Source organism: Arachis stenosperma, chromosome 3 (genome assembly GCF_014773155.1).
Source record: "Arachis stenosperma cultivar V10309 chromosome 3, arast.V10309.gnm1.PFL2, whole genome shotgun sequence".
Lineage (NCBI taxonomy): Eukaryota > Viridiplantae > Streptophyta > Magnoliopsida > Fabales > Fabaceae > Arachis > Arachis stenosperma.
Window position 1 is genome coordinate 143,931,299 of NC_080379.1, and position 18,440 is coordinate 143,949,738.

Consider the following 18,440-nt stretch of genomic DNA (forward strand, 5'->3'; position numbering starts at 1 on the left):
GGATTCCTCTTCTTTTCTTGTTTTCTTCTCTTTCATATGAGCAGGAACAAGGAAAAAGGCACTCTTGTTGAAATTGATCCTGAACCTGAAAGGACTCTGAAGAGGAAACTAAGAGAAGCTAAACAATCCAGAAACGACTTTTCAGAAATTTTCGAACAAGAGAAGGAGATGGCAGCCGAACCCAACAACAATAATGCAAGGAGAATGCTTGGTGACTTCACAAAACCAACGTCCAAATTTGATGGAAGAAGCATCTCCATTCCTGCCATTGGAGCCAACAATTTTGAGCTTAAACCTCAACTAGTTGCTTTAATGCAACAGAACTGCAAGTTTTATGGACTTCCATCTGAAGATCCTTACCAGTTTTTAACTGAGTTCTTGCAGATTTGTGAGACTGTTAAGACTAATAGAGTAGATCCTGAAGTCTACAGGCTCATGCTTTTCCCTTTTGCTGTAAGAGACAGAGCTAGAATATGGTTGGATTCACAACCTAAGGATAGCCTGGACTCCTGGGATAAGCTGGTCACAGCCTTCTTGGATAAATTCTTTCCTCCTCAAAAGCTGAGCAAGCTTAGAGTGGATGTTCAGACCTTCAAACAAAAAGATGGTGAATCCCTCTATGAAGCTTGGGAAAGATACAAGCAATTGACCAAAAGATGTCCATCTGACATGTTCTCAGAATGGACCATATTAGATATATTCTATTATGGTCTATCTGAATTTTTGAAAATGTCACTGGACCATTCTGCAGGTGGATCCATTCACCTAAAGAAAACACCTGCAGAAGCTCAAGAACTTATTGACATGGTTGCAAATAACCAGTTCATGTACACTTCTGAGAGGAATTCCATGAATAATGGGACGCCTCAGAGGAAGGGAGTTCTTGAAATTGATGCTCTGAATGTCATATTGGCTCAGAACAAAGTGTTGACTCAGCAAGTCAACATGATCTCTCAAAGTCTGAATGGATAGCAAAATGCATCCAACAGTACTAAAGAGGCAGCTTCTGAAGAAGTCTATGATCCTGAGAACCCTGCAATGGCAGAGGTTAATTACATGGGTGAACCTTATGGAAACACCTATAACTCATCATGGAGAAATCATCCAAACTTCTCATGGAAGGATCAACAAAAGCCTCAACAAGGCTTTAACAATGGTGGACGCAATAGGCTGAGCAATAGCAAGCCTTTTTCATCATCTTCTCAGCAACAAACAGAGAATTCTGAACAAAATACTTCTAATTTAGCCAATCTAGTCTCTGATCTATCAAAGGCCACTTTCAGTTTCATGAGTAAAACAAGATCCTCCATCAGAAATCTGGAGGCACAAGTGGGCCAGCTGAGTAAGAAAGTCATTGAAACTCCTCCCAGTATTCTCCCAAGCAATACAGAAGAGAATCCAAAAGGAGAGTGCAAGGTCATTGATGTAATCAATATGGCCGAATGCACAAGAGAGGAGGAGGATGAAAATCCTAGTGAGGAAGACCTCCTGGGACGTCTCTCAAGCAAGAGGGAGTTTCCTATTAAGGATCCAAAGGAATCTGAGGCTCATATAGAGACCATAGAGATTCCATTAAATCTCCTTCTGCCATTCATGAGCTCTGAAGACTATTTTTCCTCTGAAGAGGATGAAGATATGACTGGAGAGCAAGTTGCTCAATATTTAGGAGCTATCATGAAGCTGAATGCCAAGTTGTTTGGTAATGAGACTTGGGAAAGTGAACCTCCCTTGCTCATTAATGAACTAGATACCTGGATTCAGCAAATTTTACCTCAAAAGAGACAAGATCCTGGCAAGTTCTTAATACCTTGTACCATAGGCACCATGACCTTTGAAAAAGCTCTATGTGATCTGGGGTCAGGGATAAATCTTATGCCACTCTCTGTAATGGAGAAGCTGGGGATCATTGAGGTACAACCTGCCTTGTTCTCATTACAATTGGCAGACAAGTCATTAAGACAAGCTTATGGAGTGGTAGAGGACGTGTTAGTAAAGGTTGAAGGCCTTTACATCCCTGCTGATTTTATAATCTTAGACACTAGGAAGGAAGAGGATGAGTGTATCATCCTTGGAAGACCTTTCCTAGCCACAGCAGGAGCTGTGATAGATGTCAACAGAGGTGAATTAGTCCTTTAATTGAATGGGAACTACCTTGTGTTTAAGGCACATGGCCATTCCTCTGTGACAAAAGAGAGTAAGCACAAAGAGCTTCTCTCAGTTCAGAGTCAAGAAGAGCCCCCACAGTCAAACTTTAAGTTTGGTGTTGGGAGGCCACAACCAAACTCTAAGTTTGGTGTTGGGACTATACAACATTGACCTGATCACCTGTGAGGCTCCATGAGAGCCCACTGTCAAGCTAATGACATTAAAAGAGCGCTTGTTAGGAGGCAACCCAATTTTTATTTATCTAATTTTAATTTTATTTCATTGTTATTTTATGTTTTATTAGGTACATGATCATGTGGAGTCACGAAAAAAAATATAAAAATTAAAAACAGAATCAAAAACAGCAGAAGAGAAATCACACCCTGGAGGAAGAACAGACTAGCGTTCAACGCCAGTAAGGAGCATCTGGCTGGCGTTCAACGCCAGAACAGAGCATGAATCTGGCGCTGAACGCCAGAAACAAGCAACATTCTGGCATTTGAACGCCAGGAATGTGCCTTGAGGAAAGCTGGCGCTGAACGCCAGTAACAAGCATGGAACTGGCGTTCAACGCCAGAAACATGCTACACATGGGTGTTGAATGCCCAGAGTGTGCATCATCTCGGCGTTTAAACGCCAGAATGGTGTGCAAAGGCATTCTACATGCCTAATTGGTACAGGGATGTAAATCCTTGACACCTCAGGATCTGTGGACCCCACAGGATCATCTCAGGATCTGTGGACCCCACAGGATCCCCACCTAACATATTCCCACCTTACCTCCTAATCCTATAACACTCTTCCTCATATCACACTTCCCAACAACTTCAATCTCTCTTCCCAATTACCCCCTTCACCACTCACATCTATCCACTCTTCCCCATAAACCCCACCTACCTTCAAAATTCAAAAAAACTTTCCCACCCAATCCCACCCTAAATGACCGAAACTACACCCTCTCCCCTCCCTATATATACCCTTCCATTCTACTTCATTTTCACACAACACAAACCCCCTCTTCTCTACCTTGGCCGAATCCATCTCCCCTCACCTCTCCTCCATATTTTCTTCTTCTTCTTCATCTCTTCTTTCTTCTATTGCTCGAGGGCGAGCAATATATTAAGTTTAGTGTGGTAAAAGCATAAGCTTTTTGTTTTTCCATTACCATCAATGGCACCTAAGGCCGGAGAATCCTCTAGAAAAGGAAAAGGGAAGATAAAAGCTTCCACCTCCGAGTCATGGGAGATAGAAAGATTCATCTCCAAAAGCCATCAAGACCACTTCTATGATGTTGTGGCAAAGAAGAAGGTGATCCCTGAGGTCCCTTTCAAGCTCAAGAAAAATGAGTATCTGGAGATCCAACATGAAATCCAAAGAAGAGGTTGGGAAGTCCTAACTAACCCCATGCAACAAGTCGGAATCTTAATGGTTCAAGAATTCTATGCCAATGCATGGATCACTAGGAACCATGATCAAAGTATGAACCCGAGTCCAAAGAATTATCTCACAATGGTTCAGGGGAAATACTTAGATTTTAGTCCGGAAAATGTGAGGTTGGCGTTCCACTTGCCCATGATGCAAGGAGATGTACGCCCCTACACTAGAAGGGTCAACTTTAATCAAAGGTTGGACCAAGTCCTAATGGACATATGTGTGGAAGGAGATCAATGGAAAAGAGACTCCAAAGGCAAGCCAGTTCAACTAAGAAGACTGGACCTCAAGCCTGTGGCTAGAGGATGGTTAGAGTTCATTCAACGCTCCATCATTCCCACTAGCAACCTATCTGAAGTTACTGTGGATTGGGCCATCATGATTTATAGCATCATGATTGGAGAGGAAGTAGAAGTTCATGAAGTCATCTCCAATGAAATCTACAAAATAGCCGAAAAGCCCTCCACCATGGCAAGGCTAGCTTTTCCTCACCTTATTTGCCATCTATGTTACTCAGCTGGAGTTATCATAGAAGGAGACATCCCCATTGAAGAGGATAAGCCCATCACCAAGAAGAGGATTGAGCAAGCAAGAGAGACCCTCTACGGATCTCAAGAGATGCATGAGGAAGCTCATCATCAAGAAATCCCTGAGATGCCTCAAGGGATGCACTTTCCTCCCAACAACTATTGGGAATAACTCAACACTTCCTTAGAAGATTTGAGCTACAATATGGAACAATTAAGGGTGGAACATCATGAGCACTCCATCATTCTCCATGAAATAAGAGAAGATCAAAGAGCAATGAGGGAGGAGCAACAAAGGCAAGGAAGGGACATAGAAGAGCTTAAGGACATTGTTGGTCCTTCAAGAAGAAGACGCCACTAAGGTGGATTCATTCCTTGTTCTTATTTCTTCCTGCTTTTTCGGTTTTTATGTTATGTTCATTTATGTTTTGTGTCTCTACTTCATGATCATTAGTGTTTAGTAACTATGTCTTAAAGTTATGAATAATTCCATTAATCCTTCACCTTTCTTAAAATGAAAAATGTTTTTAATTCAAAAGAACAAGAAGTACATGAATTTCGAATTTATCTTTGAATTTAGTTTAATTATATTGATGTGGTGACAATACTTTTTGTTTTCTGAATGAATGCTTGAACAGTGCATATTTTTGATCTTGTTGTTTATGAATGTTAAAACTGTTGGCTCTTGAAAGAATGATGAATAAGAGAAATGTTATTGATGATCTGAAAAATCATAAAATTGATTCTTGAAGCAAGAAAAAGTAGTGAAAAAGCAAAGGCTTGCGAAAAAAAATAGAAAGAAAAAGAAAAAGCCAATAGCCCTTAAAACCAAAAGGCAAGGGTAAAAAGGATCCAAGGCTTTGAGCATCAATGGATAGGACGGCCCAACGAAATAAAATTCAGGCCTAAGCAGCTAAATCAAGCTGTCCCTAACCATGTGCTTGTGGCATGCAGGTCCAAGTGAAAAGCTTGAGACTGAGTGGTTAAAGTCATGATCCAAAGCAAAAAGAGTGTGTTTAAGAGCTCTGGACACCTCTAACTGGGGACTCTAGCAAAGCTGAGTCACAATCTGAAAAGGTTCACCCAGTCATGTGTCTGTGGCATTTATGTATCCGGTGGTAATACTGGAAAACAAAGTGCTTAGGGCCACAGCCAATACTCATAAGTAGCTGTGTTCAAGAATCAACATACTTAACTAGGAAAGTCAATAACACTATCCAAAATTCTAAGTTCCTAGAGAAGCCAATCATTCTGAACTTCAAAGGAAAAAGTGAGATGCCAAAACTGTTCAGAAGCAAAAAGCTACAAGTCCCGCTCATCTAATTAGAATTAATATTCATTGATATTTTGGAATTCATAGTATATTCTCTTCTTTTTATCCTAATTGATTTTCAGTTGCTTGGGGACAAGCAACAATTTAAGTTTGGTGTTGTGATGAGCGGATAATTTATACGCTTTTTGGCATTGTTTTTAGGTAGTTTTTAGTAAGTTCAAGCTACTTTTAGGGATGTTTTCATTAGTTTTTATGTTAAATTCACATTTCTGGACTTTACTATGAGTTTGTGTGTTTTTCTGTGATTTCAGGTAATTTCTGGCTGAAATTGAGGGACTTGAGCAAAACTCTGATAAGGAGGCTGACAAAGGACTGCTGATGCTGTTGGAATCTGACCTCCCTGCACTCAAAATGGATTTTCTGGAGCTACAGAACTCCAAATGGTACGCTCTCAATGGCGTTGGAAAGTAGACATCCAGATCTTTCCAGCAATATATAATAGTCCATACTTTATTCAGAAATTGACGACGTAAACTGGCGCTCAACGCCAGTTCCATGTTGCTGTCTGGAGTCAAACGCCAGAAACACGTCACGACCCGGAGTTGAACGCCCAAAACACGTTATAAATTGGCGTTCAACTCCAAGAGAAGCCTCAGCTCGTGGATAGATCAAGCTCAGCCCAAACATACACCAAGTGGGTCCCGGAAGTGGATTTATGCATCAATTACTTACTCATGTAAACCCTAGTAGCTAGTCTAGTATAAATAGGATAGTTTACTATTGTATTAGACATCTTTGATCTCAGTTTTGTATTATTCTTCATCTTAGGAGGCTATTGATCACGTTTTGGGGGCTGGCCATTCGGCCATGCCTGAACCTTTCACTTATGTATTTTCAACGGTGGAGTTTCTACACACCATAGATTAAGGGTGTGGAGCTCTGCTGTACCTCAAGTTTCAATGCAATTACTACTATTTTCTATTCGATTTTCTTTATTCCTATTCTAAGATATTTGTTGCACTTCAACTTGATGAATTTGATGATCCGTGACACTCATCATCATTCTCACCTATGAACGCGCGTGACTGATGGTGCACGAAATTGTGATCTCTACTTTTCACAACTCAAACAATCCCCGGTAATGACTCCAAAAACTTAGTGCTCAATACCATGGTCTAAACATAATTTCACAACTTTGCACAACTAACCAGCAAGTGCACTGGGTCGTCCAAGTAATAAACCTTACGCGAGTAAGGGTCGATCCCACGGAGATTGTTGGTATGAAGCAAGCTATGGTCACCTTGTAAATCTTAGTCAGGCAGATTCAAATGGTTATGAATGATATATGAATAAAGCATAAAATAAAGATAGAGATACTTATGTAATTCATTGGTGAGAATTTCAGATAAGCACATGGAGATGCTTTGTCCCTTCTGTCTCTCTGCTTTTCTACTGTCTTCATCCAATCCTTCTTACTCCTTTCCATGGCAAGCTGTATGTTGGGCATCACTGTTGTCAGTGGCTACAGTCCCGTCCTCTCAGTGAAAATGTTCAACGCACCTTGTCACGGCACGGCTAATCATCTGTCGGTTCTCAATCAGGTTGGAATAGAATCAATTGATTCTTTTGCGTCTGTCACTAACGCCCAGCCTTCAGAAGTTTGAAGCTCGTCACAGTCATTCAATCATTGAATCCTACTCAGAATACCACAGACAAGGTTTAGACCTTCCGGATTCTCTTGAATGCCGCCATCAATTCTAGCTTATACCACGAAGATTCCGATTAAGGGATCCAAGAGATATCCACTCAATCTAAGGTAGAACGGAGGTGGTTGTCAGGCACACGTTCATAGGTGAGAATGATGATGAGTGTCACGGATCATCACATTCATCAAGTTGAGGAACAAGTGATATCTTAGAACAAGAACAAGCTGAATTGAATAGAAGAACAATAGTAATTGCATTAATACTCGAGGTACAGCAGAGCTCCACACCTTAATCTATGGTGTGTAGAAACTCCACCGTTGAAAATACATAAGAACAAGGTCTAAGCATGGCCAAATGGCCAGCCTCCCAATGATCTAAGAACTAGGTGTCCAAAGATGATCCTAAGATCGAAAAATGATCAAAAGATTTATAATACAATAGCAAAAGGTCCTATTTGTAGAGAACTAGTAGCCTAGGCTTTACAGAAATGAGTAAATGACATAAAAATCCATTTCCGGGCCCACTTGGTGTGTGCTTGGGCTGAGCATTGAAGCTTTCATGCGTAGAGACTTTTCTTGGAGTTAAACGCCAGCTTTTGTGCCAGTTTGGGCGTTTAACTCCCATTCTTGTGTCAGTTCCGGCGGTTAACGCCGGGCATTCTTGAGCTGATTTGGAATGCCGGTTTGGGCCATCAAATCTCGAGCAAAGTATGGACTATTATACATTGCTGGAAAGCCCAGGATGTCTACTTTCCAACGCCGTTGAGAGCGCGCCAATTGGGCTTCTATAGCTCTAGAAAATCCACTTCGAGTGCAGGGAGGTCAGAATCTAACAGCATCTGCAGTCCTTTTCAGTCTCTGAATCAGATTTTTGCTCAGGTCCCTTAATTTCAGCCAGAAAATACCTGAAATCACAAAAAAATACACAAACTCATAGTAAAGTCCAGAAAAGTGAATTTTAACTAAAAACTAGTAAAAATATAATAAAAACTAACTAAAACATACTAAAAACATATTCAAAATAATGCCAAAAAGCGTATAAATTATCCGCTCATCAACTGACAACCACTTCCGTTCTACCTTAGGCCGGGCGCATATCTCTTGGATTCCTTAATCAGAATCTTCGTGGTATAAGCTAGAATTGATGGCGGCATTCATGGGAATCCGGAAAGTCTAACCTTGTCTGTGATATTCCGAGTAGGATTCCGGGATTGAATGACTGTGACGAGCTTCAAACTCCTGAAGGCTGGGCGTTAGTGACAGACGCAAAAGAATCAAGGGATTCTATTCCAACCTGATTGAGAACTGACAGATGATTAGCCGTGCTGTGACAGAGCATTTGGACCATTTTCACTGAGAGGATGGGATGTAGCCATTGACAACGGTGATTCCCTACATACAGCTTGCCATAGAAGGGAGTGATAAAATTGAATAGAAGCAGTAGGAAAGCAGAGATTCAGGAGGAGCACAGCATCTCCATACGCCTATCTGAAATTCCCACCATGGAAATACATGAGTAACTTTATCTTTATTTCCTGTTTATTATTTATTATTATTTGAAAATCCATAATCAATTATAATCCGCCTGACTGAGATTTACAAGATGACCATAGCTTGCTTCATACCAACAATCTCTGTGGGATCAACCCTTACTCACGTAAGGTATTACTTGGATGACCCAGTACACTTGCTGGTTAAGTTGAACGGAGTTGTGACCACACATAGTTGTGAACCATGGTATTGGCATCATGTTTTTGGCGCCGTTGCCAGGGAAAGAAAAAGCAATGAATTTTACAAAATACAATAACAAATGAATCACAATTTCGTCCACCAATGATCACAATTTCGTGCACCAATTATAAATTCAATAGTAACACTCAACAATGATAAGATAACAGAAATGATTATAACACAGACTTCTAATACCATATCAATGTCATGATACTATTTATTCTAAAAGTTTGAACGGATGAAAAGAACATGCCTTTTCTATTTAAACAGCTATGTTACAATGACTATAAATTCAATAAAAATACTCAACTATCACACCAATTCATATTGATTTTTTTTATTTATTTTTTTCTATAAAACATCCTTTAAAATATTTATAGATAGAATAAATATGCATAATTTAGGTATAAAAAAAAGAATAGGTATTTCACTGTGAAGAAAATGAGTTCATAATTTTCTTTTTTAATTTGATATTTCATCAATTTTCTTACATTTTGTTGTTATTTTATTCTCAATCAATTTTTTAATTAATTAAAATTGTATGAAAACATTGTTGATGAAAAAATATCTTTATTTATAAATATTTTTTGGAGAAACTACCATTTGTACCCATGAATTTTGCGAACACTGACAAAATTACCCATCAAACAAGAAAACTAACATTGTACCCATGAAAAATGGGTTTCGTGTGACAATAATACCCAAATCGTGATTTTTTGTTGACTTTTTAATAAAATTTTCAAATTACCCCTTTTATCTTCTTCCCCAAATTCCAAATTTCACAACCCTCATCCTTTGTCTTCCTCTTCTGCTGCTGCCAACCACCAAGCATGATCTCTTTGGCGCTTGGAAACATCAGCAGCAAGAAGCTATTGTTGTTGGATAGAGGCGAGTTGATGCTGCCTCTCGCGGTGCTTTGAAGCGGGAACCCAAGTACTCTTCACATGTGTTTGGCAATCAAAGCCATGGCTCTTGCAGCATGTCCTGCACCGCATGTGAGGGCAATCCTTCTTCGCCTGGTTCCCGCAGTCCTGGCAGCTAATCCCACCTGCTCCACTTCCTGCTCCACTTGCTGCTCCGCTCTCCACGACCGACGCCGTCACCAGGAAAGCCGATCTCGAGGGTGACTGATCGTTGGATACAGTGGTTGGACCCACTCCTAGAGCAGCCACAGAGTTGTAAAGATCTTGGTAGAAGAGAGGCCTTTCTTGAAGTATGAGGTCGTGTTTCGGTTGGTGATGATGATGATGATGGTTCCACAGCTCCAAGCCACCTCGGTACGAGGAAACGTCTTCATTCTTGTACCAATAAAAGGTGTTGGAGGGAGGAAACGTCTTCATGCCTGGTGGCTGGCAGCAGCAGAGGAGGAAGACGAAGGATAAGGATTATGAAATTTGGAATTTGGGGAAGAAGATAGAAGGGATAATTTGGGAATTTTATTAAAAATTTAATGAAAAATCACGCTTTGGATACTATTGTCACACAGAACCCATCTTTCATGGATACAACGTTAGTTTTCTTGTTTGATGGGTATTTTTGTTAGCGTTCACAAAATTCATGGGTACAAATGGTAGTTTTTCCATATTTTTTTCATTCATCTCTAAATATATATGATTTAAAATATATTTATATTACAGTAAAATAATAAATAATTTATTTATGAATTTACTAAAAAAAATAAATACTGCAGAAAATGGTTAAAGTCTCAGATATTGAAGCTACTCTCATCATCACATTGGTATGAGTTCAGACGCTGATAAGAAGAAAGAGGAGGAGAAAGAGAAGGGGAAGAAGGTTATGGATGGAAAGAATGAATGTCTTAGTTTAGTACTAGGGGGATAATGAGAAAGCAAGAAGGGTGGAGAAACACAAGGTGGGGTAGAGATAGGCAATCGCACCATGGCAAAGATCTATGGATTTGGAACTAAGAAGAGTATCAACATTTGGAGAGTGAATCTTTTACTATTTTTATGGATAATTTACCAGAAGATGTTTCAAAGAAGGAATTATTTCATATGTTTAAGTGGACAGGACGAATAATTGATATATTTTTGTCTTGTAAAGAGAAACCTGGATGGATACATTTTTTAACTTTCATCAGGTATACTATGAAAGGAGGAGCATCAAAGGCCGTGAAAGAGATGAATGGAATGCATTTGAGAAGTAAAACGATCTTTGTGGGTGAGGCTAAGTATAGGAGGAGGGTTGCGGGCATGGTAAGGGTGGATAACTAGTTTGAGACTAATAGTGGATGTCTGGAGAAGGATAGAATTGTCTTGGGACACAATGAAAGCAAAAAAATTGAGGTTCATAAAGAACCATTGGAGCTGGGTTGGGATGCGACAGAGATGGTGATTCGGAAGGAAGATGAAGACAAGGATAGAAAAGTAATTGCCATAGATATTTTAGATGAATGGCATGAGGATTTCTTGAAATGGAAAATGGCTAATCCTATGAAAAAAGCAGCAGTTACGGTGAGCGCAGATTCGTTGGAATCCCTTTCAATTAGTAATGAGGAATATCTGAAAGAACAAGAACTTGGGAGTATGGGGGTATAAAGCATGAGGTAGCTGAGTTAGTGGATATAAGTTCAGATAAGGCTCTTTTAAATCATATGAGGCCCAATAGAGGAGTTCAGTTCTCTAAAGGGGAGAGGTGTGGCTTGGGCCAAACACAAAAAGGCCCATTTGTTGAATCTGGCCTTAGGTGTTGGGCAGAAGGGGTTAACCCACATGGAAGAGAACCAGGAATGCATAACATGGGGAGGGGAGTGTTGCAGATTGTTGCAGGGAATGGCACTGCCCCAGCCGACGGCACTGTTGTTACGCGATGTGACCATGGTGTGAGGCCGGGTATGTTGTGGTGCAACTCCACATGGACTCCTTGGTGAGGGTGTTGTTGGCGAGTTTGGCTGGTGCCGGAGACAGTAAGGGGAGGGGTGTGGAAGGGGAAGATGCTGTTGTGGATAGTGAAGAAACGACAGGATAGGGAGTAGTGCGGGCGGAAGCCACTGGCGGCGGCGTTGATGCTATTTGTGCAGGTGGTGCTATCGTGAAGACAATGAAGCGGTCACAATTTTGGGCGCACTCACGAAACAGAACTATGCCGGGAAGGAGGTTGATCCAGCGGCAGTGCAGCTCCTGAACAGCACGGGGGAGGGGAACAAAAATACAAGTGTGGTACATAGAATGTGTTTGAAGATGAGTTTTGATGACGGGTCGAGCAGGACTCCCGCGATCCTTGATAATGATATTGGTGTCATATGTAGGGACAATGAAGCAAGGGAGATAACACCTAGTAAGGAGTTGGAGAATTTGCATAGATTAGGACCGATGAAGGGGGCTGAAGCAAAGACATCAGACTCAGAGAATGGAAATATAGTGGTAGAGGAAACTAGTTTGAGGGAAGATGGGGATTTAAGGAATTTAGAGGATTTGGGAAATTCAGAAAAGGACGCGAACAATGACAATAATCAGGAAACACAAGGAGGAAGCCGGGAAGCTGATATGGCAGAAAATAGAGCAATTTGGGATTTGGCAGTGGAGTCAGGAGCTATTTTATATGATGAGGATGACGACATCATGTCTATTTTCTAAGAACAGAATGAAGCAATTGCACAAAAAAGAAAGCTAGCAAAACAGAAGGAAGCAAGAATGAGCTGTCCTAAAAATCGGAATAAGGTGTGTAACAAAGATTTTAAATGATTTTAGTTCATGGAATGTAAGGAGTTTAGAGGGTACTGAAAGGTTGAGAATGATAAAAAAAAATTAAGCGAGAGGATGTTGTGAACATGTTAGGATTGATAGATACAAAAAAGGAGGTGGTTACTAAGTTTGTTGTAGTGCAAGTTTGGGGAAATGGTGTAGTGGGTTGGGAATTTGTGGGTTTGAAGGGTGCTTTTAGAGGTGTATTGTTTATGTGGGATGATATGATGTTTAGGTTTGGTAACTACTACTAAGAGGAAAGAGGGTTGTGTATAAGAGAGGAAAAGTGTACTGTATGGGAAGAATTGAATTTGTTCACACTTTAGGGTTTTCTTAGAATGGCGAAGGAGGAATGGTGGGGTTTAGGAGAGATTCGTTTTACTAGAATGTTGACGAATTTGACGGTTGAGTAGATGGCATAAGGAGAAGTTTGGTGATATTGAGTTGAGGATACGTCAACTGGATAGTGAAATCAGGAAGGTGTGGTGCGCTTAGTTGTTGGCTTCTGATAAATCATTGTCTATTCTAAGAACTATTAAACAACTTTTTGAGAGTTGAACAGGTGTATTTGTCAAAAAAGAAGAACGTAATAGGTGATTGTTTGATTTTTTGTTATTGTTTGGAGTTCTTGACTGGAAAAGAATGATAGAATCTTCAAAAATCAAGTAGCAAGTGTTGCAGGAATAATTATCAGGTCAATTAGGAGCTACAAGAGTAGAGTGATTTTGGACTAATTTTTTGTTGTTGATGGCACTGTCGGAGATTTCTAGGGTTTACTTGTAGCCTTCTTGTCTTGTTCTATTTGCTTTGTTACTCCACCTTGTTGTGTTGAACTTTTGATTAAAAAAAGAAGAAGGTTATGGATGAAAGAGGAAAAACTGATTCTGCATTCACTTTATAGAAGGGAACCAAAAATGAGAAGTTTAAGTTTTAATCTATCACTACAATGATATATAAAGCAGTTAGATGTTACTTACTCTATCAGTCACCCACTTGTAACAAATTGAGTGAATTACAGTCACATATATTTTTCATCATTCATCAATCTAACTATACAACTAACTCTAATTATTTTCTAATTACTTTTAACTAACTATAACTAATTAAAGTTAGTATCTAGTTCGATAATGGTTGCATAATAAAAAAAGGTAAGATTATGTATTTTCTATTTTATTGAAATAGTTATGCTAGGAAGAAAATTTAGATAGATTATAAATTTAATAGTAACATTCAACAATGATAAGACAACATGAATGCTTATATCTCTTTAACACTCAAACAAGAGTTTCTTTTGGGTTTGCCTAATTTTTACATAGGCATTCTTTTTCTTCTTTTATTTATCTTATGTTTTTTTTTCACTTTTGGGATTCATTAAGGATCGAACTCTAGACTTTCAGACATAAAGTTCTGATATCATATCATGAAAATTTAGAATAAACAATTATGTAGAATGAAGGATAAAGGATCGTAATGTGTTGGAAATTATTTGCTAATTGGGTTTTGAGTATATATGTTGTGTGTAAATGCCAAGTTGGTTTCTTTGGAAAAATATGGAACTTCAATCACAACACAACACACTCTAAAACTCCTCTTTGCACAATTCATTACAATTGCATCAATTCTTATTACCTAAGTCTTTTAGTGCGTTTTTGACGTGTTTGGTTGCTTTAACTTCCAAGTCTTCTTAAAAACATATTAGGCGTGCTAATTCGAGGGAATTGAATTCTTGATTGGTTGTTGTGACATAATGCTTTTAAGCGACCAATGTGTGTGTTCTAAACGGCGCACACACTAAGAATACACACATTACTTTCTCTCATGTCACAACATTATACAAATTACCTCAATTTAGCGTATGCTACCTTCACTTTCCTTTGCGTCGATTTTTACCTTAATTGTTGCCTTGATTGAAGTGTTTCCCACACTTAGTATCTAATTTGTTGTTCTGAATTTCTATTAATTGATATGTTATTTGCAGACATGACAATAGGTAGAGGAGTTGCGGATCAAGCTTCTAGTCGTAGACATGGTCGCGAACGTGGTCGTGATCATGGTAGAGGGAGGGTTTCTTCTGGTATCCCTGGGAATTCTGGGTCCTCCCCCTCTACTCTGACTATCCTAGTGATGTAACAGGTTGCGGGTTTATCGGACCAGCTATTCATCATGGTCCCTAACCCCAACTACGTCCCTCTGTCTACAGCAATGACACCTCTTCCAACCACTCAGCAACCCGCTGCCACAGTGACGCCGTCTCTGGCAACGAAAGCCGCGGCCCCGGACTCCTCTCATGGAAGTGAGGCAGGTGATGCCCCTCCACCACCTTCCATTGTACAGTTGATGATTTGGCCTGAAGGTGGCATGGGGTAATTATCACTTTAAGTCTTATATATTTCCTGATTATTGAATTGCTGAAAGTATCTGATTATTGATTCTAGTTTAGTAGATTTAGGGTTATAGGTTTGAATGGTTGAAAGTATGTCATGTTTTCTAATTATTGAATTACTGAAAGTGTTTGATTATTAATTCTAGTTTAGTGAATTTAGGGTTGTAGGTTTGAATGATTGAAAGTATCTCATGTTTCTTGATTATTTAATTGATGAAAGTGTCTAATTAGTGAATCTAGTTTAGTGGTTTTAATGGATTTATAGATATTGATTCTTGATTATTGTCTGTTTTTCATTGATTATTGACATTTGGTGTTGTTTAAGTTAATTGTTAATGGATAGAGTTTGTGGTGCATTCTAGTTATAGATGAAACCCTATCGAAATTTCTAATAAAAATCTTTGAAGTTTTAATTTATATTGCCATATTAGTTTGTTTGTGGATTGTTGATAGGTTTGCACCGAACAACAACACATGTACTCAGGAGATGACCAACGTCATCAAGTTTATGTACAATCATTCCTAGCCCAGCTACAAGAAGATCCCTTCTGAGACTAGAGAGCAATGGTTTCAGAAATAGGCACCAATTATTTTTTTTCAAACCTTTTTAACTAGTTTATATATGCTATTTTGATTAACTAATTTTAAAGTTTCTTTGTGCAGCTGCACTTTATATGGACCGTTGAGAATGATGCCCTTATTAGGAAGATATATGACCATCGAATGGGTCAGCGGCTACAGCAGATGATGGAGGATGTTCGTGAGGGGCGGGATCACCCAAAGACCTGGCTCCGACCAGAAATAAAGAAGGCTCTGTTAGTTCACTGGGAGATCAAGGAGGGGTTCAAACATCAACGTCTCATCAACAAAGCTAACAGGGCATTGGCCATATCGTCCAAGTATTCCGACGGCTCAACAACCTTCATGAAGACTAAGGCCAGGCTGGTATGTAGTTTCTTTAGTTTTGTTATTAACTTAATCATATTCTTTTACATATCATTACTAGGCATCCTAATCATATTGTTTCAATACAACATGTGTAGTTGAAGTCGTTGAATCGCGAGGCAACATTAGCGAAGACGCTCAAGTACACCCACACGTTGAAGGAGAACAAAGCGAGATTTGCTGATTAGCGGTCTTAGGATCATTATGTGAATAACATACATATGATCTTCTGATATAAAATTAGAGATTAACTATATAGCTATCATACTAATCACAATAACATGTATTACACAGGAGTCCTACATGCAGAAACTAAAGGCCGCGACTCAGAAATCTCACCAAAGTGGGGAAGACGTCGATGCCTTTGCTGCTTCAGTCGACGTTCCCGATACGGTTTGGCATGAGACTGCCTCAGTATCGTATAAAAACCGCATATACGGGCTGGGGGTCATTCTTCGCCAGCAGCCTCTGCACCTCTATGTTGAGGCCATCATCTGCCTCTACCACCAGTCGAGCCGTCGAGCCCAAGGAAGGTGTGGATTTGAGTCTGTAGGTGCAGGAGCTCACCTGCAACCTTCACCTATAGGCTCAGGAGTTGGACGATTATCGGGAGAGGTATCAAAAGATTCTCATATGCATGACGGACACAAATGACCTCAGGCTGGAGTGGAGGGAGTAGCTGGAGCAGCTTCAACAAATAGAAGCTCAAATTGAGGTGTAACAGGCTCAAATGCGTATCGCTGGCAAAATTTCTGCTGGTGGCAGCACTACTACTGATGGCACACAGACATCATTGCCTTCTGTGCCGCCTCATCAGGGCCACAGAAATGACGGCGACGACGAGGTCTACCTGGATCTTTAGTGATTAGTGCTTCATTTTATTATTTCATTGTATTTATTTGATTTACTTGACTTTTAATTTATTTGAACATTTGATAATTTATTTTAAATAATAGGTTTCTATTATTTATAAATTGACCATTTATTTCACAATTTTCTTTTAAAAAAATTAACATTATCGTTAGATTTAATGAGGGAATAATCCGACAGTAATAGTATAGGAAACAAGATATTGTGGCGCCAACATTATCATCAGAAAAATCCGCTGGTAACCAAATAATTTTTCGAACAGATAATCCATCGCAAAATCCGGCAGTAATTACTTTCAAACAAATAAAAATTGACAGTAAATATTTACCGACGAGATTTATACCGTCTAATTTTTTCTAACGATAACTTAATTACTGTCAAATTTTATTATTTTTTGGACAAAAAATTTGACTGAACACTTTTGGGGGCACTTTTTATTTATTTTTTTTATTTACAAGTAAAATTATTTTATCAACTTCATCCCTAATTGTATATGTCACATTTTGCAAAATTTTCTCCAATAAAAAGTTATTAACCGAGGCAAAAAGGTTCCATCATTATTGCATAATGCAATGGAGGGAGTGAAAAGGAACCTGCAAGATATACATGTGGTGGTAGTAGTCAAAGTCAAGTAGTGTCCATTTGACACCTTTGTTCATTATTATCGCAATAACCAATCATAATGTCATAGAAAATTTCAAAGTTGAAAGTGAAGCATAGTTTTCGCAATAATACTTTGTTTGTGCATGCATGACAATGGTATTCTTCACTCACACAAATTATAAATATACTTATGCTATTCTATATAAACATACACATTCATTGATTGTATACATAGGAGTCTTTTCTTCCAATTTGAAAACAAAACAATATATATAATGATGACAAAGTGTACTAATAACTTTGGTTTGCTTATTATAGCAGTGGCACTTTTGTTTTTCACCGTAGCCTCTTATGTGATATTCCAAAAGGAAAAGAGATAAAAAAGTTCTGCAATTGGTGAACATAAATTGAGAATTAAGATTTTAAATTGAGAATAGAGATTATATTGCAAAAAAAAAAAAGTTTATTCCGCTACGACAGTTAACTGTTAACATGCCAACATGGCAAGTATTAGATCATCTCAGCTTTTAAATAACCGTCAGTGTTAGGTGAAAATTGATTGAAGGATTAGTATAAATTTTGGAATGCAATTTTGAAGATAAAATAGGATAATTGTAACTTTGGGAGACCATTTTAAAGTTTGAGTATAACTTTTAAGATCATTTTAAAACTTAACTCATAAAAATTTAAATAATTTTTTTCTATTCGAATAAGAGTGAACTACCAACCCGGCCCCTGTCCATTTCTCAGAATGACAACGTAATCCCTCACTATAAAAATGACCCACTTCGATCCCTGTCCTTTACTTTTGTGACCCAATACAGTATCTGTAGGTGTTTTTCCGTCAACTCTAAACGGAAAATGCTTATGTGTCAGGTTCAAAAATGGACAAGGGCCTAATTGTCTCTAAATTTAAATTGGTTAGGGATTTATTTGTCGCTATTCTTTAAATAATATTTTTTTAAAATTTTTTATTCATTATATTAATATTCTTTTTTTAATAAATTATTGAATATATGGTATAATAAGTACAAACTAATTAATAAATTATTCAAATTTAAAAATATTATTTATTAATTAGTAATATTTTTAAATTTGAATAATTTATTAATTAGTTTGTACT

At 38.6% G+C, this 18,440-nt stretch overlaps 1 protein-coding gene and 1 non-coding gene across 2 annotated transcripts; both read right to left on the reverse strand.

Moving 5' to 3' along the window:
• Nucleotides 1-567: 567 nt before the first annotated feature.
• On the reverse strand, nt 568-671 carry LOC130972484 (small nucleolar RNA R71). Its single transcript, XR_009083649.1, has one exon. It is a non-coding gene; the product is annotated as a small nucleolar RNA R71 (small nucleolar RNA).
• Nucleotides 672-9,681: 9,010 nt separating this feature from the next.
• LOC130966799 (protein EXPRESSION OF TERPENOIDS 1-like) lies at nt 9,682-10,152 on the reverse strand. Its single transcript, XM_057891622.1, has one exon. The coding sequence runs from the start codon at nt 10,150-10,152 to the stop codon at nt 9,682-9,684; it is 471 nt and encodes a 156-aa protein (XP_057747605.1).
• Nucleotides 10,153-18,440: the final 8,288 nt, after the last annotated feature.

Coding starts and splice junctions, on each gene's coding strand:
- LOC130966799 (XM_057891622.1), bottom strand. CDS start 10,152: ATGAAGACGTTTCCTCCCTCCAACACCTTTTATTGGTACAAGAATGAA.